The sequence below is a fragment of the Chelmon rostratus genome, chromosome 15 (assembly GCF_017976325.1).
Source record: "Chelmon rostratus isolate fCheRos1 chromosome 15, fCheRos1.pri, whole genome shotgun sequence".
Lineage (NCBI taxonomy): Eukaryota > Metazoa > Chordata > Actinopteri > Chaetodontiformes > Chaetodontidae > Chelmon > Chelmon rostratus.
This window is the reverse complement of record NC_055672.1, coordinates 12,138,923-12,166,549: the sequence shown is the minus strand read 5'-3', so window position 1 is coordinate 12,166,549 and position 27,627 is coordinate 12,138,923. Positions and strand designations below refer to the sequence as shown.

At 45.3% G+C, this 27,627-nt stretch overlaps 1 protein-coding gene and 11 non-coding genes across 12 annotated transcripts; all 12 read left to right on the top strand.

The window, feature by feature from the left end:
* Nucleotides 1-696: 696 nt before the first annotated feature.
* Nucleotides 697-25,018, top strand: tonsl (tonsoku-like, DNA repair protein). The gene is made up of 28 exons (XM_041953967.1): nt 697-944; nt 1,047-1,142; nt 1,457-1,599; nt 1,699-1,882; nt 1,987-2,116; nt 2,226-2,397; nt 2,541-2,655; nt 2,768-2,919; nt 3,054-3,206; nt 3,390-3,515; nt 3,639-3,837; nt 3,949-4,004; nt 4,107-4,196; nt 17,552-17,624; nt 17,715-17,878; nt 18,517-18,640; nt 18,737-18,978; nt 19,124-19,607; nt 19,691-19,893; nt 20,485-20,591; nt 20,695-20,851; nt 20,947-21,025; nt 21,113-21,420; nt 22,380-22,551; nt 22,754-22,929; nt 23,043-23,116; nt 23,541-23,674; nt 24,236-25,018. Exons 1-28 carry the CDS (start codon nt 920-922, stop codon nt 24,433-24,435), a joined length of 4,338 nt encoding a protein of 1,445 aa, XP_041809901.1. The 5' UTR covers nt 697-919; the 3' UTR covers nt 24,436-25,018.
* trnam-cau lies at nt 4,787-4,859 on the top strand. The gene has a single exon. It is a non-coding gene; the product is annotated as a tRNA-Met (tRNA).
* trnam-cau lies at nt 8,045-8,117 on the top strand. Its single transcript has one exon. It is a non-coding gene; the product is annotated as a tRNA-Met (tRNA).
* trnam-cau lies at nt 8,813-8,885 on the top strand. Its single transcript has one exon. It is a non-coding gene; the product is annotated as a tRNA-Met (tRNA).
* trnam-cau lies at nt 10,274-10,346 on the top strand. Its single transcript has one exon. It is a non-coding gene; the product is annotated as a tRNA-Met (tRNA).
* Nucleotides 11,042-11,114, top strand: trnam-cau. The gene has a single exon. It is a non-coding gene; the product is annotated as a tRNA-Met (tRNA).
* trnam-cau lies at nt 12,437-12,509 on the top strand. Its single transcript has one exon. It is a non-coding gene; the product is annotated as a tRNA-Met (tRNA).
* Nucleotides 13,226-13,298, top strand: trnam-cau. The gene has a single exon. It is a non-coding gene; the product is annotated as a tRNA-Met (tRNA).
* trnam-cau lies at nt 13,747-13,819 on the top strand. Its single transcript has one exon. It is a non-coding gene; the product is annotated as a tRNA-Met (tRNA).
* trnam-cau lies at nt 14,809-14,881 on the top strand. Its single transcript has one exon. It is a non-coding gene; the product is annotated as a tRNA-Met (tRNA).
* On the top strand, nt 15,330-15,402 carry trnam-cau. The gene has a single exon. It is a non-coding gene; the product is annotated as a tRNA-Met (tRNA).
* trnam-cau lies at nt 16,392-16,464 on the top strand. The gene has a single exon. It is a non-coding gene; the product is annotated as a tRNA-Met (tRNA).
* Nucleotides 25,019-27,627: the final 2,609 nt, after the last annotated feature.

Sequence of the window (27,627 nt, the reverse complement as noted above, 5' to 3'; positions counted from 1 at the left end):
TTCCTCAACACTGAGTTAATGTGACAAAGGGTTTAGATGTGACATTTTTGTTCAGAACTCACTTATTGAAGTGGATCCACCTCTTCTTCCCATCCCTTGACTTGGCCAGGCGACAGGTCAAACAAGCTACTCTTTGTCACTTCTGTATCTGTTGTCAAGTATCACAGTTTTGTGTTATTGCTTCATGTGTGGGATTTAACAGCACAAGAGACCATTGGTTAAAACTGTGTGTAAAGCACGAGCTTCTCCTGTGCTATAAATCCCCATATTGAGCCTCTATGTGGAAATACGACATGCTCAGGCGTGAGCCAATGAACGTTCGGCATTAGTGTATGTGCCCTTTGACGCCCTGAATTTCGCCTGTCAGACAGACAGGATTCCTCTCTTTTAGAGCCACAGTTAAACGAAACGTCAACAAAACGTATGCGTCATGTTTACGTACTAGGTTTTAGCAGATGATCAGGGTTGAGGGCAGGGTTGGATACACGAGTCAGGACCCTTATTAACGGCGAGTGAGGCGGAGTTTGTGCCTGCGAGCTTCAGATCAGGGTAAATTTAGCCAATGCTTCAACAGTGAAGCCATTGGTTTACGCATTAGTGGCGGGGCATGTAAAGTTTACAGAGAACTAATAGCTAAAGAAAAAGGATGTTGACTGAAATGTTTACTGTGTAGTGCTATTTGATGAGACACCGAACCCGATCGGATGAATTAATGACAGCGGGGACACTAATGGACACGCAAAGACGTGTATCAGTGGGAATGAACTGAGAAGGCGGTTTATTTTGTTCATTTAGTATTTGGCAGTTTAGCTAGCGTTTAGCTAGCGCGAAGCTAAAGCGGAGCGCGCTGCGTTGCCATTTACTCCCAGCTGTGAGTTGTAGCTACCTGTTAGCTAGCGCCGGTCAGACCTGAGGCAACATGAGCTCCTCACGGGAGATAAAACGTAAGTGTCGATCTTACTGCTTTGCAAGTTGGAAGTCGTTTTTTAACTCACGTTTTTTACACTGTTGCTACGTAAAGGTTTAATGTGTTACTCACTCTGTAGAGTTGCAGAAAGCAAAGAGCAAAGCGCAGAACAGCAGCAACTTAAAAGAGGAGGCCAGCATCTGCAATCAGCTGGGAGAGCTGCTGTCCAGGAATGGTGAGTGCTTCATATGGCACAGGATCACAACATTTAATCTACTGTTCAATGAGGAAATGTTTCAGTAATAGGAATCTGCATATATCATATTCAATATAGGGATAAGGACATAAAATGTACATATACAAGGACACTGATCAGAGGTTTTCAAACTGAATAGACAGCAGTAACATGTCCAGATCATGCAGAATATACAGAGTTACTCATCATAATTTTTAAAATGTACAGATGGAGGTGATGTAGACACAGCTCATAGCTTTTAAACTCAGCCTGTATGCGTTTACAAACTACACATGAATTTATGTGTATCCCAGGTGATTATGAGGCTGCCATCACGGAGCACCAGCAGGAGTTGGCGCTCTCTGAGGTGCTAAACGATGTGATTGGGCGAGCTGTGGCCAATCGTAAGATAGGAGAGTGCTACGCAGAGATGGGCAACATTGAGGCTGCTTTGAAAGTGAGTAGATAGTAGTAGGTCTGTTTTATCAAAAATGCACCATCTTAACATCAGTACAGTCGGGATACAAATGCAGGGGTTTATATTTTTCTTCTTCAGCACCAGCGGCGTCACCTGGACCTGGCTCGTTCTGTCAGGGATCATGCTGAGGAGCAAAGGGCGCTGGCCACCATTGGTCGAACTTACCTCTTCCGTTATGAGTCGGACCAATCAAGAAACAGTTTAGAGCAGGCAGAGGACGCATTCAGGAAGAGCCTGGGCATTGTGGATGACTGTCTGGAAGGTCTGCTTGTTTTCATCCTCTTGTGGAGTGTATGAAATTATGTAGTGCCTGTAGTTTTTGTATTATGTGTTTGTTGTGACATTTTTAATTTTTCTCACCTCCAGGGACTGTGTCAAGGCGAGAGATTAGTGAGATGAAGGCACGTCTCTTCCTCAATCTTGGTCTGGTCTGTGATCATCTGGGGGAGCCCAAACGTTGCAGCGACTTTATCCGACGGAGTGTCTTTATTGCAGAGTAAGAACATCCTAAACTATACTTAACAAATACAGCAAGTGTACTTTATCACAAAAGGGCTTACCTTAAAGTATTGCTTTGTGCTTTCTCCATTCTTATCCCATTAAAGGAAGAGTGAGCTGCTGGAGGATCTCTACCGTGCAAACTTAAACCTGGGCAACATCTACTTCCGTAATGATCAAAAGTCTAATGCTGTGCGCTGCCTTGAACAGGCCAAAGAGTGTGCAAGGAAGATCAAAGATAAGTTCAGCGAGAGCGAGTGCTTTCACTGTATTGGCAAGGTATGATCTCACACCTGATACAATGAAAAACATGAACTCACACCGCAAAAATAGTCCAATCGCATTCAACCCAACGAACCCATTTTCTATTGTCACGGCTGTATATTTAGTAACATGTGCGTTTCCATGACATTCGTCCACAGGTGCAGCTGTCTCTGGGTGATTTCGTAGCGGCCAGACGGTCTCTGAAAAAAGCCCTCCAGCTAGGTTCCCAGCAGCCACTGGACAGGCAGGCAGTAAAGAAAGCTTTCAAATATGGTGAAATAGCTTTTTTTTATTCACCTACTCAGTCTTGTCGATTATTTTACTTTAAAAGATTTTTGGACTACGACAACTGAAGTTGGTGTCCTGATTTGTTTGAATTTCACAGCGGACCAGGGCTGTAAATTAGAGGAAGAGATGGGGGAGGATCAGGGAAAAAGACTGAGCTCCCATCAGGCCGTGGGGCTGGCAGAGCAGCTGGGGGACCTTTACTGTAAGGTTGGCTGCTACAGCAAAGCTCTGGATGCATATCAAACTCAGGTAAATAATGTTTTAATCTTTACTTTAGCCCCCAATAATCACTGTGCTTCAACTCCTCTCCAAACTGAGTTTTTCCACATAGCGGAACGTCACCGCAATTAATTATGTTACGCTGTGTTGTCTGTGTGGTGTAGCTAAAGGGCGCTGTGGCTTTGGGAAAGCCTGCCAGGGAGCTGGCTGTCATCCACGTGTCCCTGGCTGCGACCTACACAGACCTGAGACAGCACAGCAAAGCAGTGGAGCACTACAGACAGGAGCTGGCTTTACGGCAGGGCAGCTCGACGGAGGTATCAATGTATCTTCACTCAACATCGCTCTCTTTATAAATTATATTGGAGGAGAAGACCTGAATTAATGATTGAAACATAATTGCAATATACTACAATAGTATCATTATGATATATAATAAACCTTGATGGGCTGCTCATACTTCTGCATGTAATTTAATCACTTGCATGTGTCTAAATCAGGAGTGTAGCACTTGGCTGAACATCGCAGCAGCTCAGGAGGAGAGCGGCTGTGCCTTCGAGGACGTAGACGGCAGCTACAGTAAAGCCTCACACTGCGCTCAGAGGTCTGGGCAGGCCAGACTTCAGGTGAGCTGGACTGAGCAGCTGAAAGTTGAAAAAAAACAGCCTATTAAGTTAAAGAATAGTACTTTGAACACTTTGCAAAGATTTAAGTTGTCTGGGAATGACAGCTGGCTTTGCCTCCACCAGAAACGCGCGTTGAGGCTCTGGCTGGCGTCCCAGAGACGATGCGGCTCATCAATGGTAGACGACACAGAGGCGAGGCTGCAGGAGGTGTGTGCTGCTGAGGGCTGGAGTGCAGACGGGAGCGATGGTGAGGAGGATGAAGAGGAGGAGATGGACAACAGTGAACCTCTGGATGACAGCGATGTTGTTCTCTCAGACTCAGGTAGACTGTGCATTGTCGACTTGCTGGCATTCTGCCCCCCTGACATCTCAAGACCAATTTTTCACAGTTAAGTCGTTTTATATTTGTCTTGCATGACTTTTCATATGATAGACGAAGATCTGGAGGGTTATGACAAGATGGTATCAGGAAGGAGAAAGGCAGGAAGGGTGAGTCATATATCACTTCATACAAGCAGTCGTCTCATCTTTGTATTCCACATGTTGAGAGTTTCACCCTTGGCCATTTTTGTATCTGTTTTCCTGTTTTAGTGGAACAAGAGGAATGAGAAGGGCGAGACGTCCTTGCACAGAGCGTGTATAGATGGAAACCTGAAGCAGGTCCAGTATCTGGTAGAGCAGGTGAGATCAAGGAGATTCATCAGTTTTTTTTAAAAAATAAGCAGCATTTTTGTGGCTGAACTCGTGTTTGGAAAGACCACACATACATCGCCATTCTGTCAGTCACATTTCACTGTTGCTTGTGCATCCGTAATTGTCTCAACTGAACTGCTCTCAGGCCAGCATCTCTTCCACTGGTCGTTGCTTGTTTAACACTGTGCTGCGTAAGTCTCTGACACCATACCTCGCGCTCATCCATGCATACACATTTACCACTGACTAAACTGACTGCCGCATGCGCTGTGGTATAATTTCTTTGTTACATTTAGATTGGTAGTCTCATGTTCCTTTCAACTTGTGCTCGGCCTGTTTTGTCGACAGTCAACTCTATAGACAACATGCACAAGTTTTACAAATAAAGCCAGTAAGCATTTGATGTTTCCAACGTGATGAATGAACCACCAAGTTTAATTGTTATTGCTCACCCTTTAAGATGTGGCCAGAGCCCTAACTGCCTTGTTTGTACAGCAGGCAGACATCTAGAAAAAAAAAAATCAATATACGCCAGTCACGGTGACAATTATCTCGATCATAATTTTTCATGTTTTTGAGCCTCGTTGGCGCAGTAGGCAGCGCGTCAGTCTCATAATCTGAAGGTCGTGAGTTCAACCCTCACACGGGGCAGGTGTTTTGTGGTCACGTGAAAACACAATGTAGTGCATTCAGGTAACAATGCATGAAAAACATACAATTGGTGACAACAATCAAAGGATCCGAGCGTACCCTAATGTCAGACGGTCTGCACAATAATGCAGACACAAGCTACATACTGTCAAAAGTAATGTAGCACGTATGTGGTGTAGGAAGGGTCAGTTAGTGTCTCCATGGCTGAACTTGTATTTGGAAACATGCAAATACCACCGTTCATTCAGTGGTGTTTTATTACTGACTGTGCATCTGCAAGAGTCTGAGGGCTGTTCTCAGGTCAGCATCTAAGCTGCTCCTTTTGGTTCTACACAATGCAACGTTAATATCTGCCAACATACCTCAGGCTCATCCATGCAGACACATTCACCACTGACTGACCTGAGTAGCGCATGCACTGCAATATTATCAACCTGCGCTTGCCCTCTTTTGTCAGCATTCAACTCTGAAGCCGACATGGACGAGAAGCTTTGCAAATGAAAAAGCGAACACAGAGACATGTTCAGATCGTTCTCCTCAATTGTTGTCTCCAACATGATGGATGAACTGTCGAGATTAATTGTTGTTGCTCACTTTTTAAGATGTGACCAGAGCCCTGACTTCCTTGTTTGTACAGTAGGCGGACTTTTAGAACAAATCACGTTACGCCACAGTCGCAACAGTGACAAGTCGTCTCAATCACAATTTTCATGTTTTCGAGCCTCGTTGGCGCAGTAGGCAGCGCGTCAGTCTCATAATCTGAAGGTCGTGAGTTCAGGTAACAATGCATGAAAAACAAACAATTGATGACAACAATCAAAGGATCCGACTGTACCCTAATGTGAGACAGTCTGCACAATAATGGAGACACAAACAACATACTTTCAAGATCGTGTTTATTGTCACTGAGCATAACATGTCAATGAAATTTACATTGCAACCCCCATGTTAGAAACAATAAGAAAGATACGAAAGACGATAAAATAAAATAAAGATACTAGAATAAAATAAACTAACATGCAGATACAAATATACGTAAATGCAATGAAAATATACCAGAAATGAAGATATACTAAGACAATAAGAATATACTAAAACAATAAACAATAAAATATACCAACAGCTGCTGAAATATACTAAAATGTATATACTGAGTGTAAATGGCTGACCATTTAGTTAAGCGTGTGTGTACTTAAATGTTAAGTACACAGAAGGTGCAGGTGGAGGTGTAGGTGTAAAAGTGCAGTGTGTAGTGGCTTATAGTTCTCACAGTCTCTCACTGCAGTGAGGGGCTGCTGGGGGTAATAGCTCTGACAGCTCTGGGGAAGAAGCTGTCCCTCAGTCTGTTGGTGGTGGTGCGGATGTTCCTGTACCACTTTCCTGATGGAAGCGGTACAAACAGTCTGTGGCCCGGATGGCTGGGGTCTGTGGCGATGGATCTTGCCCTCTTCCTGACCCGGCCTTCATATATAGAGTCTAAGTGAGGAAGGGGGCAGCCCATGATGCCCTGTGCAGTTTTAACCACCCGTGCCAGTTTTTTCCTCTCCTGTGCCGTGCAGCTGCCATACCACACTGTCACACTAAGGCAGAGGATCCTTTCAATTGTGGCCCTGTAAAAGTCGACGAGCAGCCGAGAGGAGAGTCCAGTCTGTTTCAGTTTGCTGAGGAAAAAGATCCAGTCCACACACTCCACCACTTCTGGAGGGGGGCGTGATCTGTCTTTCTGGACCTCCTGAAATCAACATTGACCTCCTTGGTCTTCCCTGTATTCAGCACCAGGTTGTTGGCTGAACACCACTGCGTGAGCTGGTGTATCTCCTCTCTGTAGTGGGTCTCGTTGTTATCTGATATTAGACCCACTACTATAGTGTCGTCCGCAAATTTCACGACTGTGTTGGTGGGGTGGATGGCAGCAAAGTCATGAGTAAAAAGGGTAAAGAGGGCTGGGCTGAGCACACAACCCTGTGGTGTGCCGTGCTGAGGACCAGAGGGGATGATGTTGTGTTCCCTTTTCTCACCACTTGAGGCCTGTTGGTGAGAAAGTCTCTGATCCAGTGGCACAGAGACGCAGGCAGACCCACTGCGTGTAGCTTCAGCACCAGCTTGCCTGGGATGACGGTGTTGAAAGCTGAGCTAAAGTCTACAAATAGCATCCTGGCGTAGGTGTTGGGCTGCTGCAGGTGGGTCAGGGCTGTGTGCAGGGTGATGGAGACAGCATCCTCTGTGGACAGATTCCCTCTGTAGGCGAACTGAAGGCTGTGTAGGTCCGAGGGGATGAAGCTTCTGATGTGCTTGAGAATAATCCGCTCAAAACACTTCATGATTACCAGGGTCAGAGCAACAGGCCGGTAATCATTCAGGCAGATGATGGATGTCTTCTTTGGTACCGGTATGATGGTGGAGGACTTGAGGCACTCAGGAACCATAGACAGCTGCAGGGACAGATTGAAGATGTCCAGGAACACTCCTGCTAGCTGGTCAGCCCATGTTCTCGAAGTCTTGCCTGACACCTTTTCCGGTCCTGTAGCTCTGCTGGTGTTGATCCTCCTCAGGGTGGATGTCACCTGGTGCTGCTGCAGGACGAGGGGCTGGTGCTGCTCCTCCAGCCGGGGTAGGTGTATGGCTTCTCTGCTGCCTGATGTGTGGAAGCGGGCAAAGAAGCTGTTTAAGGTGTCAGGCAGGGTGGAGTCGTGGCTGGCGAGCTGAGTTTTAGGCTTGTAGTCCGTCATGGTTCTGATGCCTCTCCACATGTTCTGGGCGTTGTTGTTGTTGTTGTTGAAGTGATCTTCAATTTTGTTTTTTTCCGGAGCTTGGCCTGCTCAATTCCTTTCTTCAGCTCTGCTCGAGCCCTGCTATAAGCCAGCCTGTCACCAGTTCTGTGGGCAGTATCCCGGGCTTTCAGCAGGGACCGCACTGTGCTGTCCAGCCACGGTTTCTGGTTGGGAGACACTGTGATGGTCTTAACAGGGAGGACAGCGTCAGTGCAGAACTGAACATAGGACAATACGGAGATCTCCAACATGATGGATGAACTGTCAAGTTTAATTGTTGTTGCTCACGTTTTAAGATGTGACCAGAGCCCTGACTTCCTTGTTTGTTCAGTTGGCGGACATTTAGAACAAATGGCGTTACTCCACAGTTGCAACAGTGACAGCTTCTGTTGATCACAATTTTCATGTTTTTGAGCCTCGTTGGCGCAGTAGGCAGCGCGTCAGTCTCATAATCTGAAGGTCGTGAGTTCAACCCTCACACGGGGCAGGCGTTTTGTGGTCACGTGAAAACAATGTAGTACATTCAGGTAACAATGCATGAAAAACATACAATTGGTGACAACAATCAAAGGATCTGACCGTACCCTAATGTTAGACAGTCTGCACAATAATGGAGACACAACCTACATACTGTCAAAAGTAATGTAGCATGTATGTGGCGTAAGAAGGCTCAGATGGTGTCTCCATGGCTGAACTTGTATTTTGAAACATGCAAATACCACCGTTCATTCAGTGGTGTTTCATTACTGACTGTGCATCTGTGAAAGTCCAAGGGCTGTTCTCAGGTCAGCATCTAAGCTGCTCCTTTTGGTTCTACACAATGCAACGTTAATATCTGCCAACATACCTCAGGCTCATCCATGCAGACACATTCACCACTGACTGACCTGAGTAGCGCATGCACTGCAATATTATCAACCTGCGCTTGCCCTCTTTTGTCAGCGGTCAACTCTGAAGCCAACATGGACGAGAAGCTTTGCAAATGAAAAAGCGAACACAGAGACATGTTCAGATCGTTCTCCTCAATTGTTGTCTCCAACATGATGGATGAACTGTCGAGTTTAATTGTTGTTGCTCATGTTTTAAGATGTGACCAGAGCCCTGACTTCCTTGTTTGTACGGTAAGAAGACATTTAGAACAAATTGCGTTACTCGTCTCGATCACAATACTTGTGTTTTTGAGCCTCGTTGGCGCAGTAGGCAGCGCGTCAGTCTCATAATCTGAAGGTCGTGAGTTCAACCCTCACACGGGGCAGGTGTTTTGTGGTCACGTGAAAACACAATGTAGCATGCTCAGGTAAGAATGCATGAAAAGCATACAAGTGATGACAACAATCGGACCAATTCCCTCTGTAGGCGAACTGTGGCGTGCCGTGCTGAGGACCAGAGGGGGTGATGTTGTGTTCCCTATTCTCACCACTTGAGGCCTGTTGGTGAAAAAGTCTCTGATCCAGTGGCACAGTGACGCAGGCAGACCCACTGCGTGTAGCTTCAGCACCAGCTTTCCTGGAATGACAGTGTTGAAAGCTGAGCTAAAGTCTACAAATAGCATCCTGACGTAGGTGTTGGGTTGCTGCAGGTGGGTCAGGGCTGTGTGCAGGGTGATGGAGACAGCATCCTCTGTGGACCGATTCCCTCTGTAGGCAAACTGAAGGCTGTGTAGGTCCGAGGGGATGAAGCCTCTGATGTGCTTGAGAATAATCCGCTCAAAACACTTCATGATTACCAGGGTCAGAGCAACAGGCCGGTAATCATTCAGGCAGATGATGGATGTCTTCTTTGGTACCGGTATGATGGTGGAGGACTTGAGGCACTCAGGAACCATAGACAGCTGCAGGGACAAATTGAAGATGTCCAGGAACACTCCTGCTAGCTGGTCAGCGCATGTTCTCAAAGTCTGGCCTGACACCTTATCCGGTCCTGTAGCTCTGTGGGTGTTGATCCTCCTCAGGGTGGATGTCACCTGGTGCTGCTGCAGGACGAGGGGCTGGTGCTGCTCCTCCAGCCGGGGTGGGTGTATGGCTTCTCTGCTGCCTGATGTGTTGCAGCGGGCAAAGAAGCTGTTTAAGGTGTCAGGCAGGGTGGGGTCGTGGCTGGCGAACTGAGTTTTAGGCTTGTAGTCCGTTATGGTTCTGATGCCTCTGCGCATGTTCTGGGCATTGTTGTTGAAGTGATCTTCAATTTAGTTTTTTTTTTTCATGGCTTGGCCTGCTTAATTCCTTTCTTCCCGTGAGCTGGTGTATCTCCTCTCTGTAGTGGGTCTCGTTGTGGGCCTGCTCAATTCCTTTCTTCAGCTCTGCTCGAGCCCTGCTATAAGCCAGCCTGTCACCAGTTCTGTGGGCAGTATCCCGGGCTTTCAGCAGGGACCGCACTGTGCTGTCCAGCCACGGTTTCTGGTTGGGAGACACTGTGATGGTCTTAACAGGGAGGACAGCGTCAGTGCAGAACTGAACATAGGACAATACGGAGATCTCCAACATGATGGATGAACTGTCAAGTTTAATTGTTGTTGCTCACGTTTTAAGATGTGACCAGAGCCCTGACTTCCTTGTTTGTTCAGTAGGCGGACATTTAGAACAAATGGCGTTACTCCACAGTCGCAACAGTGACAGCTTCTGTTGATCACAATCTTCATGTTTTTGAGCCTCGTTGGCGCAGTAGGCAGCGCGTCAGTCTCATAATCTGAAGGTCGTGAGTTCAACCCTCACACGGGGCAGGCGTTTTGTGGTCACGTGAAAACAATGTAGTACATTCAGGTAACAATGCATGAAAAACATACAATTGGTGACAACAATCAAAGGATCTGACCGTACCCTAATGTTAGACAGTCTGCACAATAATGGAGACACAACCTACATACTGTCAAAAGTAATGTAGCATGTATGTGGCGTAAGAAGGCTCAGATGGTGTCTCCATGGCTGAACTTGTATTTTGAAACATGCAAATACCACCGTTCATTCAGTGGTGTTTCATTACTGACTGTGCATCTGTGAAAGTCCAAGGGCTGTTCTCAGGTCAGCATCTAAGCTGCTCCTTTTGGTTCTACACAATGCAACGTTAATATCTGCCAACATACCTCAGGCTCATCCATGCAGACACATTCACCACTGACTGACCTGAGTAGCGCATGCACTGCAATATTATCAACCTGCGCTTGCCCTCTTTTGTCAGCGGTCAACTCTGAAGCCAACATGGACGAGAAGCTTTGCAAATGAAAAAGCAAACACAGAGACATGTTCAGATCGTTCTCCTCAATTGTTGTCTCCAACATGATGGATGAACTGTCGAGTTTAATTGTTGTTGCTCATGTTTTAAGATGTGACCAGAGCCCTGACTTCCTTGTTTGTACGGTAAGAAGACATTTAGAACAAATTGCGTTACTCGTCTCGATCACAATACTTGTGTTTTTGAGCCTCGTTGGCGCAGTAGGCAGCGCGTCAGTCTCATAATCTGAAGGTCGTGAGTTCAACCCTCACACGGGGCAGGTGTTTTGTGGTCACGTGAAAACACAATGTAGCATGCTCAGGTAAGAATGCATGAAAAGCATACAAGTGATGACAACAATCGGACCAATTCCCTCTGTAGGCGAACTGTGGCGTGCCGTGCTGAGGACCAGAGGGGGTGATGTTGTGTTCCCTATTCTCACCACTTGAGGCCTGTTGGTGAAAAAGTCTCTGATCCAGTGGCACAGTGACGCAGGCAGACCCACTGCGTGTAGCTTCAGCACCAGCTTTCCTGGAATGACAGTGTTGAAAGCTGAGCTAAAGTCTACAAATAGCATCCTGACGTAGGTGTTGGGTTGCTGCAGGTGGGTCAGGGCTGTGTGCAGGGTGATGGAGACAGCATCCTCTGTGGACCGATTCCCTCTGTAGGCAAACTGAAGGCTGTGTAGGTCCGAGGGGATGAAGCCTCTGATGTGCTTGAGAATAATCCGCTCAAAACACTTCATGATTACCAGGGTCAGAGCAACAGGCCGGTAATCATTCAGGCAGATGATGGATGTCTTCTTTGGTACCAGTATGATGGTGGAGGACTTGAGGCACTCAGGAACCATAGACAGCTGCAGGGACAAATTGAAGATGTCCAGGAACACTCCTGCTAGCTGGTCAGCGCATGTTCTCAAAGTCTTGCCTGACACCTTTTCCGGTCCTGTAGCTCTGCCGGTGTTGATCCTCCTCAGGGTGGATGTCACCTGGTGCTGCTGCAGGACGAGGAGCTGGTGCTGCTCCTCCAGCCGGGGTAGGTGTATGGCTTCTCTGCTGCCTGATGTGTCGAAGCGGGCAGGGAAGCTGTTTAAGGTGTCAGGCAGGGTGGAGTCGTGGCTGGTGAGCTGAGTTTTAGGCTTGTAGTCCGTCATGGTTCTGATGCCTCTCCACATGTTCTGGGCGTTGTTGTTGTTGAAGTGATCTTCAATTTTGTTTTTTTCTGGAGCTTGACCTGCTTAATTCCTTTCTTCAGCTCTGCTCGAGCCCTGCTATAAGCCAGCCTGTCACCAGTTCTGTAGGCAGTGTCCCGGGCTTTCAGCAGGGACCGCACTGTGCTGTCCAGCCACGGTTTCTGGTTGGGGGACACTGTGATGGTCTTAACAGGGAGGACAGCGTCAGTGCAGAACTGAACATAGGACAATACGGAGGTCTCCAACGTGATGGATGAACTGTCAAGTTTAATTGTTGTTGCTCACGTTTTAAGATGTGACCAGAGCCCTGACTTCCTTGTTTGTCAGTTGGTGGGCATTTAGAACAAATGGCGTTACTCCACAGTCGCAACAGTGACAACTCGTCTCGATCACAATTTTCATGTTTCCATGCCTCGTTGGCGCAGTAGGCAGCGCGTCAGTCTCATAATCTGAAGGTCGTGAGTTCAACCTTCACAGGGGGCAGGTGTTTTGTGGTCACGTGAAAACACAATGTAGTATGCTCAGGTAACAATGCATGAGAAGCATACAATTGGTGACAACAATCAAAGGATCCGACCGTACCATAATGTTAGACAGTCTGCACAATAATGGAGACACAAACTACATACTGTCAAACGTAATGTAGCATGTATGTGGTGTAGGAAGGGTCAATTAGTGTCTCCATGGCCAAACTTGTATTTTGAAACATGCAAATACCACCGTTCATTCAGTGGTGTTTCATTACTGACTGTGCATCTGCAAGAGTCTGAGGGCTGTTCTCAGGTCAGCATCTAAGCTGCTCGTTTTGGTTCTACATAATGCAACGTTAATATCTGCCAACATACCTCAGGCTCATCCATGCAGACACATTCACCACTGACTGACCTGAGTAGCGCATGCACTGCAATATTATCAACCTGCGCTTGCCCTCTTTTGTCAGCATTCAACTCTGAAGCCAACATGGACGAGAAGCTTTGCAAATGAAAAAGCGAACACGAGACATGTTCAGATCGTTGTCAATTGTTGTCTCCAACATGATGGATGAACTGTCGAGATTAATTGTTGTTGCTCACTTTTTAAGATGTGACCAGAGCCCTGACTTCCTTGTTTGTACAGTAGGCGGACTTTTAGAACAAATCCCGTTACGCCACAGTCACAACAGTGACAAGTCGTCTCAATCATAATTTTCATGTTTTTGAGCCTCGTTGGCGCAGTAGGCAGCGCGTCAGTCTCATAATCTGAAGGTCGTGAGTTCAACCCTCACACGGGGCAGGTGTTTTGTGGTCATGTGATGACACAATGTAGTATGCTCAGGTAACAATGCATGAGAAGCATACAATTGGTGACAACAATCAAAGGATCCGACCGTACCATAATGTTAGACAGTCTGCACAATAATGGAGACACAAACTACATACTGTCAAACGTAATGTAGCATGTATGTGGTGTAGGAAGGGTCAATTAGTGTCTCCATGGCCAAACTTGTATTTTGAAACATGCAAATACCACCGTTCATTCAGTGGTGTTTCATTACTGACTGTGCATCTGCAAGAGTCTGAGGGCTGTTCTCAGGTCAGCATCTAAGCTGCTCGTTTTGGTTCTACATAATGCAACGTTAATATCTGCCAACATACCTCAGGCTCATCCATGCAGACACATTCACCACTGACTGACCTGAGTAGCGACTCGATCGTCTCGATCACAATTTTCACGTTTCCATGCCTCGTTGGCGCAGTAGGCAGCGCGTCAGTCTCATAATCTGAAGGTCGTGAGTTCAACCCTCACACGGGGCAGGTGTTTTGTGGTCATGTGATGACACAATGTAGTATGCTCAGGTAACAATGCATGAGAAGCATACAATTGGTGACAACAATCAAAGGATCCGACCGTACCATAATGTTAGACAGTCTGCACAATAATGGAGACACAAACTACATACTGTCAATGTAATGTAGCATGTATGTGACGTAGGAAGGGTCAATTAGTGTCTCCCTGGCTGAACTTGTATTTTGAAACATGCAAATACCACCGTTCATTCAGTGGTGTTTCATTACTGACTGTGCATCTGCAAGAGTCTGAGGGCTGTTCTCTGTTCAGCATCTAAGCTGCTCGTTTTGGTTCTACACGATGCAACTTTAATATCTGACAACACACCTCATGTCAACGGCCAACTCTGAAGCCAACATGGACGAGAAGCTTTGAAAATGAAAAAGCAGACACAGAGACATGTTCAGATCGTTCTCCTCAATTGTTGTCTCCAACATGATGGATGAACTGTCGAGTTTAATTGTTGTTGCTCACGTTTTAAGATGTGACCAGAGCCCTGACTTCCTTGTTTGTACAGTAGGCGGACGTTACTGTTACGCCACATGATGCAACGTAAATGGTTCTACATGATGCAACGTAAATATCTGCCAACATAACTCAGGCTCATCCATGCAGACACATTCACCACTGACTGACCTGAGTAGCGCATGCACTGCAATATTATCAACCTGCGCTTGCCCTCTTTTGTCAGCATTCAACTCTGAAGCCAACATGGACGAGAAGCTTTGCAAATGAAAAAGCAAACACAGAGACATGTTCAGATCGTTCTCCTCAATTGTTGTCTCCAACATGATGGATGAACTGTCGAGATTAATTGTTGTTGCTCATGTTTTAAGATGTGACCAGAGCCCTAACTTCCTTGTTTGTACAGTAGGCGGACATTTAGAACAAATTGCCTTACTCCACAGTCGCAACAGTGACAAGTCGTCTCGATCACAATATTTCATGTTTTGGAGCCTCGTTGGCGCAGTAGGCAGCGCGTCAGTCTCATAATCTGAAGGTCGTGAGTTCAACCCTCACACGGGGCAGGTGTTTTGTGGTCACATGAAAACACAATGTCGTACATTCAGGTTACAATGCATGAAAAGCATACAATTAATGACAACAGTCAAAGGATCCGACCGTACCATAATGTTAGACAGTCTGCACAATAATGGAGACACAAACTACATACTGTCAAACGTAATGTAGCATGTATGTGGTGTAGGAAGGGTCAATTAGTGTCTCCATGGCCAAACTTGTATTTTGAAACATGCAAATACCACCGTTCATTCAGTGGTGTTTCATTACTGACTGTGCATCTGCAAGAGTCTGAGGGCTGTTCTCAGGTCAGCATCTAAGCTGCTCGTTTTGGTTCTACATAATGCAACGTTAATATCTGCCAACATACCTCAGGCTCATCCATGCAGACACATTCACCACTGACTGACCTGAGTAGCGACTCGATCGTCTCGATCACAATTTTCACGTTTCCATGCCTCGTTGGCGCAGTAGGCAGCGCGTCAGTCTCATAATCTGAAGGTCGTGAGTTCAACCCTCACACGGGGCAGGTGTTTTGTGGTCATGTGATGACACAATGTAGTATGCTCAGGTAACAATGCATGAGAAGCATACAATTGGTGACAACAATCAAAGGATCCGACCGTACCATAATGTTAGACAGTCTGCACAATAATGGAGACACAAACTACATACTGTCAATGTAATGTAGCATGTATGTGACGTAGGAAGGGTCAATTAGTGTCTCCCTGGCTGAACTTGTATTTTGAAACATGCAAATACCACCGTTCATTCAGTGGTGTTTCATTACTGACTGTGCATCTGCAAGAGTCTGAGGGCTGTTCTCTGTTCAGCATCTAAGCTGCTCGTTTTGGTTCTACACGATGCAACTTTAATATCTGACAACACACCTCATGTCAACGGCCAACTCTGAAGCCAACATGGACGAGAAGCTTTGAAAATGAAAAAGCAGACACAGAGACATGTTCAGATCGTTCTCCTCAATTGTTGTCTCCAACATGATGGATGAACTGTCGAGTTTAATTGTTGTTGCTCACGTTTTAAGATGTGACCAGAGCCCTGACTTCCTTGTTTGTACAGTAGGCGGACGTTACTGTTACGCCACATGATGCAACGTAAATGGTTCTACATGATGCAACGTAAATATCTGCCAACATAACTCAGGCTCATCCATGCAGACACATTCACCACTGACTGACCTGAGTAGCGCATGCACTGCAATATTATCAACCTGCGCTTGCCCTCTTTTGTCAGCATTCAACTCTGAAGCCAACATGGACGAGAAGCTTTGCAAATGAAAAAGCAAACACAGAGACATGTTCAGATCGTTCTCCTCAATTGTTGTCTCCAACATGATGGATGAACTGTCGAGATTAATTGTTGTTGCTCATGTTTTAAGATGTGACCAGAGCCCTAACTTCCTTGTTTGTACAGTAGGCGGACATTTAGAACAAATTGCCTTACTCCACAGTCGCAACAGTGACAAGTCGTCTCGATCACAATATTTCATGTTTTGGAGCCTCGTTGGCGCAGTAGGCAGCGCGTCAGTCTCATAATCTGAAGGTCGTGAGTTCAACCCTCACACGGGGCAGGTGTTTTGTGGTCACATGAAAACACAATGTCGTACATTCAGGTTACAATGCATGAAAAGCATACAATTAATGACAACAATCAAAGGATCCGACCGTACCCTAATGTTAGACAGTCTGCACAATAATGCAGACACAAACTACATACTTTCAAGATCGTCTTTATTGTCACTGAGCATAACATGTCAATGAAATTAGCATTGCAACCCCCATGTTAGAAACAATAAGAAAGATACGAAAGATGATAAAATAAAGGGTAAAGAGGGCTGGGCTGAGCACACAACCCTGTGGTGTGCCGTGCTGAGGACCAGAGGGGGTGATGGTGGTCACGTGATGACACAATGTAGTACCTTCAGGTAACAATGCATGAAAAGCATACAATGATGACAACAATCAAGGGATCCGACTGCACCCTAATGTTAGACGGTCTGCACAATAATGGAGACACAAACTACATACTGTCAAACGTAATGTAGCACGTATGTGGCGTAGGTAGGCTCAGATGGTGTCTCCATGGCTGAACTTGTACTTTGAAAATAATCACCGTTCATTCAGTGGTGTTTCATTTATGTTTAAACTCTGAAGCAAACATGGACGAGAAGCTTTAAAAACACAGAGACATGTTTGGATTGTTCTCCTTAATTTTTGTCTCCAACATGATGAATGAACAATGAACTGTCAAGTTTAATTGTTGTTTCTTACGTTTTAAGATGTGACCAGAGCCCTAACTGCCTTGTCTGTGCAGTCGGTGGATATTTTTTAAAAAAAAAAGTCACTCCACAGTCCCATCATTGGAAATGTGGCCCAAACAACAGCAGAATCAAAACACACACATAATGAAAGTCAGACAGATGAGAGTACAATCCTCAGTTAACTGAAAAATATCTTAACTGTACTCAGCAGAAGTCAAATAATGAGCTTCTTGGACTGAAAAGAGCTTCAGGCCTCAGCCTGTTAAATATTGACTACACAGAAAACATGCCTTTTCTTTTAATGTCTCTGTTTGAAACATTCATAAAGATCTTACAAGCAAATTATAACATCAGTCAACCTGGATTGTGTGATAATTAATGATTTTCTGTATGTCAGGGTCACCCAGTGAACCCAAGAGACTACTGTGGCTGGACTCCCCTTCATGAGGCCTGCAACCACGGTCACTATGGTAACTAATTTAAGATGAGTGCTGTATAATGTTGTTTAAAAGCTGAAAAAAAAAATCCTCTCTCATCTTTTCTCTCTTCCTGTCACCCAGAGGTTGTGGCCGTGCTGCTGGAACGCGGTGCTAACATCAGCGATCCTGGCGGTCCCTTGTGTGAGGGGGTGACCCCTCTCCACGATGCCCTCGCTTGTGGCAATTTTAAAGTGGCAAGGCTCCTGGTGGAACGAGGGGCTTCTGTCACCTTACGCAACTCGAAGGTGTGTGTGCGTGGCATTTGAGCCAGTTCTCTGATAGAAAATGATGCTGTGGGAAAACCATGTGACCCTCATCAACAATGTGCTTGGACCAGTAATTATTTAACTGCGATTTAATTATTACAGACTAGGGGGTGTTTGAAAAGTTGTCCAAGTTGCCTTACTGAGGTCAGACATATTCACCACAGATGAGGAGCACTTTATATGAAGGTACACATATTCACCATTAACTTGCTCCTTATTAGCATGCATATTAGTAGCATATTGGCTCTTTATTAGTCATTATAAAGCACTTATTAATGATGTATTCTGCATCACCATCTTCTACTACTAGGCCATTAACTAGGTTTTTCCTCAATAACCTCCTATTAACTACTTGTTGACAGTCAGTTAGGAAGCTGTTGTACATGAATTATGATCTTAATAACACTAACCCCCAGAATAAACAAGTGCTTTATAATGACTAATACGGAGCTAGTGTATTACTGATTTGCATGCTAATAGTTAATGCGTGCCTTAATATAAAGTGCTCCTGTTAAAATCACTGACATGGAATATTGAAATCACCCCACCTATCAGAGAAAGATGAATCCCATCCGATTGGGGCTAATCTGTCTCATGCTGTCACCATCCTCTGTCAGGGGGACACCGCCATGGACACCCTGCGTCAGTGGCAGAGGACGTACAGCAAAGAGTTGGACCAGGACACCAAGCAGGAGTGCATGGAAACAGAGAGACTGCTGAGGAAGGCACTCGCAGGGGGAGGTGAGGCCTTTGCGTCGTCATACCAGTTTAGCCTCGGTTTGCCTGTTAAACATCCTTTTAAACGCTGTTTTGCCCACTTATCTCTGTCTACCACAGTGCCTGCTGCTCCGGCCCCAGCCAAACCTTTCGATGCCCTGCAGGACAGCCAGCTGTTTGATGCCGAGAACTCAGAGCCGCTGTCGTCCTCTGGGGGGTGCTGCTCTTCCAGCCAAGACTGGCCTCGGACCAACAGGAACTCAGAGGTGAAGGCAGCACCTGCCAGCCCCAAACGGTGGCAGAGCAAAGGCTCGACGCAGCGCCACAGAGCCAGAGGAACAGAGGCTGCTGTCCTGTATGGGGTAAGCTCTGGCTGATTTATAGAAAAATACTTCACACTGCATAATTTCTTCTTACAAATGTTTTGGATTCATTGGAATTAGACAACTCTTTATTCTTCAGATTTGCAATTACGGTACATGATTGGTGCGTATATGTCTTCCTCAGAATAACAGCAGCTCCTCAGATGACAGCGACTCTGAATACCCGATCAGTCCACTCCGACCCGTCCGTCCCAGACACGGTTTCCCAGCAGCCTCGAATCAAAAGGAGGTCCCCCCAAACAAAGAAACCAAGTCGATCCCCAACTCAGATGGAGAAAGTGTCAGGGAGGCGCCTGCGCTGTCTGTCTCTGCACGAGAGCAGTACCAAAGCGCCATCCGAGGCTTAGGCAGCGCCAAAAGCCGTTTCCAGGCTCTGTCACAGCCTCAGTTCTCCAGCACACCTGCTGTGTCATCCGGCAGCAAATCAGCCCTGGTTCCAGAGGAGGAGTATCTGGCTGATGACTGGCTGGAGGATGATTTGGAGGACATCCAGCCCAAGAAGAAGAGGTTTCGAGTGGAACAGAATGGGATTAGAGGGGACGACATCGTAATGTCTTCAGCCACCAGAAGTCAAAACAAGCACCTTAACTCTGACACGACCTCCAGAAGTAACAATTTCATTATTTTCATCCATTTTATGTCACTCCACATCTCTTTGTTTTACCTTTATTGTGCTCTTCTCTCCCCTTAGGTTCTGCAGTTTCTTCCTCGTCCAGCAGGAGTCTCTCTCTGAAAAAGAACAGCTCTCTGAAGCCTCACCAGGTCAAAATGACTCAGATGCCCGGGATGGTCAGGCTGGCTCGTCGAGAGGTCAACAGGTCACACAGCCCCACAGTTACAGATGACGACGACATGAGGCCACAGACGCCCCCGCCACCACAAATACACATGCATGTGAGGACTAGTCTCTGTTTCCTGCCCTTTATGTGATGGAGTCACATCTAGAAAAATACACACAACACAGTTTTATTTGACTTGACTAATGGTATCTATAAAATGACTCATTTCGAGTTCAAAACAGTCAAAGTGAAAATTCAGAAAACGTTGACGTCAGCTAGACCATTACTCATGTTTCGGCATCACCAGGAGCCGTAACTGGAACATCGTTTGTCAGGAATCTGTCTTCTGTCTTGATTAACTTTGGACAGTGATGAATGTGGTGGGAAATGAGACAGACGATCAGGAAGGCTGCGTCATTTTTAGACGCTGCTGCAGCTCTAGCAGCTTTATCTTCGATCTTGACTGCCTTTTGTGTATTTCACATTTCACCTCATGACTTTGCAAGGGTCACATCACACAGTTTCGGTTTCAGCCTTTGCAGATCTTAGTGTTGATTTAATTTCAAGATTTGGGTTCAACAGTACAACCCCGATTCCCAAAACGCTGGAACGCTGTTTAGAACAAAAAAATATTATTCTTGACAAATACTCAATTGAAAACAGTACATCTCATGAGCTGTATGTTTGTTTAATTTGCCAATTTCAGCCTCCAGCTCAAACCTTGGCTGCTCCCATGCCCGCATCACTGCCTCCACCAATCAGAATGAGGGTCAGAGTCCAGGAAGATGTTTTCCTCATCCCAGTTCCACAAAGGTTGGTATATATGTCATATGTCATTACGTGTTTTCTTCAAAACCGCGCTGCTTTTTGCATGTTGTTATCAGCGTACTCTCACGCTCAATGCACTGTGCTCCAGCGAGGCCGACTCCTGCACTGTGTTGTGGCTGTGCGAGCAGGCCGCTCAGCGCTACTACCAGAAATGTGGCCTCCTGCCTCGCCTCTCCCTGCAGAAGGAAGGCGCTCTGCTCTCCCCGCAGGACCTGCTGCTGGCTGTCCTGCACACCAATGAGGAGGTGAGGCCAGACATAGAGGAAAAAGTGCCTCACATGTTGTAAGATGACTTATTCACAGCAGAACAGAAGTATAATTGTGTTTTTTTTTGTTGCAGGTTCTGGCTGAAGTTTGCTCCTGGGATCTCCCTCCTCTTCCTGAGCGCTACAAGAAGGCCTGTCACAGCCTGGCAGTGGGTGAGCAACACACACAAACGCACACAAACGCAGACACACACATTTTGACAGCCCATCCTGGAGCATGGCCCCTCTGTCTCCCTGCAGACGAGAACAAGCGTGTGACCCGGCTGTGTGAGGTGCAGGACGGGAGCTCCTCTGTGTCGGTGTGTGGCCTCAGCTTGGCCCCCTCTTCCCTCAACCCGCTCCTTCGTGCCCTAAAACTGCAGACCAGCCTCACCGAGCTGCGCATTTCTGGCAACCGTCTCCACGATAACCTCATCCCCGAGCTGGTTGCCACAACAGTTACCATGCCTCGGCTTCGTCTGCTGGACATTTCTGCCTGTCAGGTTACAGGAGAAGGGCTGGAGAAGGCTGTCAACGCTTTGAAGGGGCAGAGCCATCCTGCGTTTCCGGTAAAGAGCCCAGCTGGGCGAGTCTGTTTTCATTCCACCTGCTGCCATCAGCGTTTCCTCTGTGATTGCATGCAGCTGGGCAGCTTTCGGAGATAATTGGATTGGATAAATGTGACTGCTTGGATCCAGATTGTGTTGAAGATCAACACTAGTTAAGGCTGTACCAAATATTTCATTCTATTTTGTATGATTTTTTTAATATATATTTTTTAAGGTTTGAAGCTTCATTCATAACATTGACATTCAAATTCTAAATCAGCATTCAAATAAAGCACAGCTTTTTTTTCCATGCCTATTCATACTGTTTAAACACAGTACTTCTGCACAACACTAATACGATGAGTATTATGCCATTTGTAGAGTTAGATTCCAGTGGTGGCTACCTGTGTTGTTTCTGACTAAAAGTTCAATAGAGGCTTTGAATGTAAAAAACATGAAATTCTGTACAGTGATTGTAGTTTCGAATATTTTTTATGTACTCTCTCACTGTTTTCTCACTACTCTTAGCTGTGCAGATAGTGTCTGCTGTATGAAAAAACACGATGCAAGATTCTTAGAGTCTGTCATCTCAGAAACTCAAGTCCATCTGTGTGACTAAGCCAAGGAGTGTGTAAGAATATGTTTTCTTGTTATTGCTCTTTGGGTGAACTGACTTTCAGTGTCTAGTTTCAGGTTTATATTTAACAGTTGCTGATTCACGCAGTTGATAGTTTTGGTTATGATGACCTGCTGCTAAGGGGGATGCCTTTTTATTGCCCTTGCATTTCGAGTTCACTCATGAATGCAGTTTTAGTGTGACAGCATTTGTCAAAGTTTGTATTTGCACTTCAGGGTGAAAACTGAAATCGCAACCCCTCCCAGTGTGCTGTGCTGGAAGTGTCACAAACCAGTGTCCAAACACGGCGTCCTCTCAAACAACACGCACTTCTGAGAATGCTGTTTGTGGCTTCCTCTCGCAGTGCCTGGAGGAGCTGGACCTCAGCATGAACCCGCTTGGGGACGGTGTGTCTGAGTCCCTGTCCTGTCTGCTGTCCTGCTGCCCTCTGTTAGCCAAGCTGTCCCTGCAGGCCTGCGGCCTCACTGCTCGCTTCCTGCAGCAGCATCGACTGCTGCTAGCCAGCGCTCTGACAGGTGAGTCGCCACTAGAGTCAGTGTTCAGCTTGACTGAAAACACTGCAGGATGTTTACAAAAGGGATGAGTTAACAGGTTGGATTGGCTAAAAAGGATATTGAGCACAAATATAGAATTTATGGAATCTATTTCAGCTTGGGAAAATGTTTTGTAGGGTTTAAAATGAGTAAATTAATTATTTAATTTCCTTTGGCCTTTCAGGCACGGGCCACCTGAAATCGGTGTGTCTATCCCACAATGCACTGGGCTCCACCGGCTTTGAGCTGGTGTTAAAGACTCTGCCCCTCCACTGTCTCACACACCTGGACCTGTCTGCCGTCGGCAGGGTTCCTGCTGATTACCTGCCGCTGGAACACCTCACCAACGTCCTGTCACAGGTAAGTCATGTGCTGCACCGTGCACACAAACAGTTGAAGAAGAGTTTCACTCTTCTTCGCCAATTCTGATTCTCAAAGGGTGCAAATAAATCAAAGCATTTACCTCCTCATAGGACGAGTGTTCGCTGACCCACCTGAGTCTGGCAGCAAACGGGTTGACGGACAGCAGTGTTGCCACCTTGGCCAGGTTTGTGTGTGTGTGTGTGTGTGTGTGTGTGTGTGTGTGTGTGTGTGTGTGTGTGTGTGTGTGTGTGTGTGTGTGTGTGTGTGTGTGTGTGTGTGTGTGTGTGTGTGTGTGTTTATGCTGCCCCATTTTTCTGTGAGAGCACACATGGCTCATAATGATGGTGTAATGATTTCTTCTAAGCAGGCTGCCAAAGGTCTTTATGTTAATCTGTGAACACGTGTGCAGAGTCATGCTGTTAGTGATGACATTTCATTTGCCTTATTTTAGTTGATTGGATTAATGTCACGCTGTCTGCATTAGCACTGAATCAAGAGCTCTTTTTCACAGTAAAAGAAAATTCTTTAGTTTGAGATTCCAGTGGTTTGATCTGCCATCCTATTATTTGCAATTATCAGTTTCTTTGTTTAACTCGTTGGACTTCCAGGTGCCTGCCTTCTTGTCCCACTCTGGTGAGTCTGAACCTGTCAGGAAACCCGTCTGTTACCTCAGCGGGACTTCACAACATCCTGTCCTCGCTCAGAGAGGCTCATCGACCCTTGACCGTTCTAAATCTTCAAGGTGAGTATGTGAAATTTGTGTGCGTATGTGTTACCCTGTGGAGTTTGAACATTAGTTTGGTTTGTATTCACTGTTTCTCACCTTATGTTTCCTGGAGGCTCAATAAACGTGTTGAATGTGTTGTTTTTCACATTAAAAATTTATGGTGCCAATTTATTTGGAAGGATTTAAAACTTGCATCGCTTACCCGTCGTGTTTTTCTGCTAGCAGTCTTCTTCTTTGCCTTTGGTGACCCATTACTATAATGTATGTTAGAAATATGTTAAGCATAATTTGCCTTGAAGTAAGATGTGGAACATAGACAGTACATATTGATACTGGACAAAACAGAGGGATTAAAGAATGTGACTATTGGAGAGGGAATGAATACACTGATAAGTTATGTCTGAATGATTTGATGATGGCTTGTAAAGATAGTGGTCAAAAGCTCTGTGGGGTACCTTTAATAGGGGCCTATTAAATTATACAAAATTCAGAGGGTGAGCTGAAATAAGCCATAGCTGGAATTTCATTAATTCATTTATAGAGTAAACACTTTTCTGCTCATCGCTTCGCACGCAGGCTGTCAGGTGTCCGGCCCCTGGGACAGTGCAGGTCTGGATGGTTTGTCAGAGCTGGTCCAGGATCTCCTTCTTTGCTCTCAGGGACTCAACAAGCTGGACCGGCAGGCCTTAAAGCAGAGCTGGGACAGCACTCAGTCACAAGGACACTTCATCGACCGAAAAAGCAAGTGCCTGCTCTCTGCTGCAGCCTCCTCGTGAGGAGGGAAAAACAAAACTTGCTTCAGAGATGACGGCAGATCTTTTTCACTGACGCTGAATTTCGAGCCACGAGAAATCAGAAGCAACCTTTATAGTGATAGTTTGAGGCTGCACACTCAAATCTTCAAAAAGAGAAAACTGCACTGAGAAGATAACCAGTGACATCCACAGACATTCTGTGTAAATAGCTTGTTTCATGTGTTTTGTAGCCTTATTTATGTGTAGCTGTGAACGTGCATAAAGACAGTTTATGTTAGCAGTGTGCACGATGCACATTTCCTCCTCAACCCACTGAATTATTAAAACGAAAAACAAAAAATTGACTTATGATGGCCTATTTTTCATCTTCTCTCTGGGAAGAGAATTCTTCCCAGTTGAACAACTAAACCTTTCACTTCGTTCGACAGTCTATATCGAGCACGTTCGACATAAGACCTGCGGCACATTCACACAAGTCGCTGCTGAGTGCGTCAGCTTGTGGTTATTGCAAAGTATCAAGATTGACTGTGGTGATAGGCGTGGGTGGGTGCGGGTTCATCTTATTCGACAAACGAGCCGTGCACACTCCCGTGTTCAAGAATAAGACGGAATAAAATTAAATTGTTTAATGTGATTGATTCTGTTTGATGAATGTTACGTTCTGTATGTTTGTGCTTAAATTAATTAAAATTAAAATTTGAATAATCCTCAATGGCAACAAAATGAAATGTGAAAAGTAACATTTGTTTCAATATACGAATATGTTAGCCTTTATAGATTTTATTTTGTATGGTTTTTTTTGTCTATTTGTTCTACTTGTTCTTTTTTCTACCTGACCTTTTCATTCCCTCCATGGGATCAATGTTTCTCTTAATGTTGGCAGACAATATGCAACCTAAACTTTAAAATGAAACCTCAAACTATTTAAAGCCTTTAAATTTCAAGTATGTCCCCAGTTTCTCAAATTGTCCCACATCTCTTTTGTAAAGTGAACCTTCAAAACCCACTGGGAGGGATTTAATATCCAGTCAGCTGAAACAGAGCAATCAGAGGAAAGATTTCCATTGCCCTGTAAGATGCCCAATGTCTGCTGAGTATGAGCAAATTTGGGCCTCACTTGAAAATAGAGTGTTTTTTCTTTTCATACATCACGAACAAATGAATCAAAATGTTACATTTTAATATTGGCACCTCTGGGTTGCCATATAGTAAACTCTGGGGTCTCATCAAGCTGTTAAAGAATAAAAGTAGGATATACCTGTTTTCTATTTTTAACAAATCTTGTCAAAAGTCCAAAAGCAGCAGTGTGTTAGTCCATCTGCCAATACTTCACGACTTCTGAAGTCAGTCAGGGCTTGCATAGCTTCTTCTGAGACGGGCTCATTAACCTTCACTGATGATGTAACACACGGTGGCAGCAGCAAAATGAACTCAGAAGTCTACAGAAACATTTTCTCTGCCAATTGAAAGAAAGATGCAACCAAAGCAATTAGGAGATCCTTCATCGTGCAGCACGGTGATGAAACAAAGCACACTGCCCAAGCAACAAAGAAGGGCAAGAAGTGGTAGGTTTTAGACCTGCCAGGTCAATCTCCAGACTGCAGATGTTCATAGAGCATGCATTTTACCTGCTAAAGAGGAGACTGAAGGGAAAACAACCGACAACTGAAAGGCTGCGGTGAAAGCATCACAAAAGAAGAAAGCAAAAGTTTGGTGATGTCAGTGGGTCACAGGCTTGATGCAGTTATAGCAAGGATTTCCAACTAAATATTAAGTCTTTTTCACTTTAGTCTATTTTATATTTAATACTTTTTCTCCCCTAAAAATTGAAGTTCTGTTGCAAACAATGCTAAGTACTAGTCTACTAAGTTGTGCATCAGATCCAGATGTAAATACCTGGAAATAACAGCTGAAATGTTGATCTCTTGTCTCATATTCACCTTTTGATGTCAACCCCAAAGTATCTGAGTGCAGGACTTTGAATGTGACTAAGTGTTTTCACAGTGTGATGTTGCCACTTTTACTTAACTTAAAGATCTTAACACCTCCACCACTGCTGCCAGCATACTACACCAGCCAGTGTGACCCATTTCACACGTACTACAGATAATGGTGTTATCTTTAACCTTTCTTTTGTGAGAAGTGTGTGTAAAGAGTACCTGACATCCTGTCAGCAGTGCATGCATTCTGCAGTTGTCATTGTTCTCGGTGAAAGTGGAACTCAAGAGTCAGAATCAACCAACACTTCTCAGAAGCGTCGTCAGAAAAAATGGTAGTAATCATATGTGTGATTTGGCTCAGCAGCAGCTGTGTGTCACTTTTTTTAAAGTCAGTGAACTGGGAGCTTCTTTTTGACCAATCAGCTTTTTTTTTTTAAGAGGACATATTGTGCTAATTTTAAGGTTCATACTTTTATTCAACTAGCATAGAATAGAATAGGTTGATATGCTTTGATGTTAAAAAAAAAAAAAACACATGATTTTTCTCATACTGTCTGTGGCTGCAGCACTAGTTTTCTCTCAGTTTTACCTCCAGTCCTCCTCGAGGCCTCTGGCCCTCAAATAGTCCGGTCTGCTCTGACTGGTCAGTTCACACACATGTGTTTCTGCCAGATCTGCTGGTGTTTTGTTTCTACTGTGAATATCGCCATGATAACTGCTTCTAGAATAGAAATGCTGCACATGTTCGAGCATGAATTTGAGCCCCATCAGCCTCAGCCTCACTACCCTGCGGGCCAATAATGTTCCAGCTCTTTATCGTCTGAGCAAGTTAGCTGCTGGGTGCTAATCAAAAGGTACAAAATGTTGCCAAGCAGATGAATTCCTGCAGTTTCGCATACGGCAATATCGTTACCATCAGAGCTTCAAGGTAATTTACAAACACACACAGAGTTTTCTTGTTAGTCCGCGTGGGGAGATTTCTGTCATATTTCCATAGAAATTAAGCTAATCCTCTGCGTCTGTGCTCAGATGATGGGAGAAGATGGAGACTTGAAGAAGAAAGAAGAAACTGGCTGCTTTGCTCATAACTTTATCTTTCATAGGTGCGTGGAAGTGGTGAGGTGTTACTTAGCAACAAATAACAGAGGGGAAGGCTGGACTACTGCAGGCGTGTCAGGCAGTTCAGGATCGGTGTTTTCTGTGCAACAGAATGACTCCCTTTGCATGGACTTTGTAACACTGACAATTCACATGCACAGAAAAGCTAAATAGC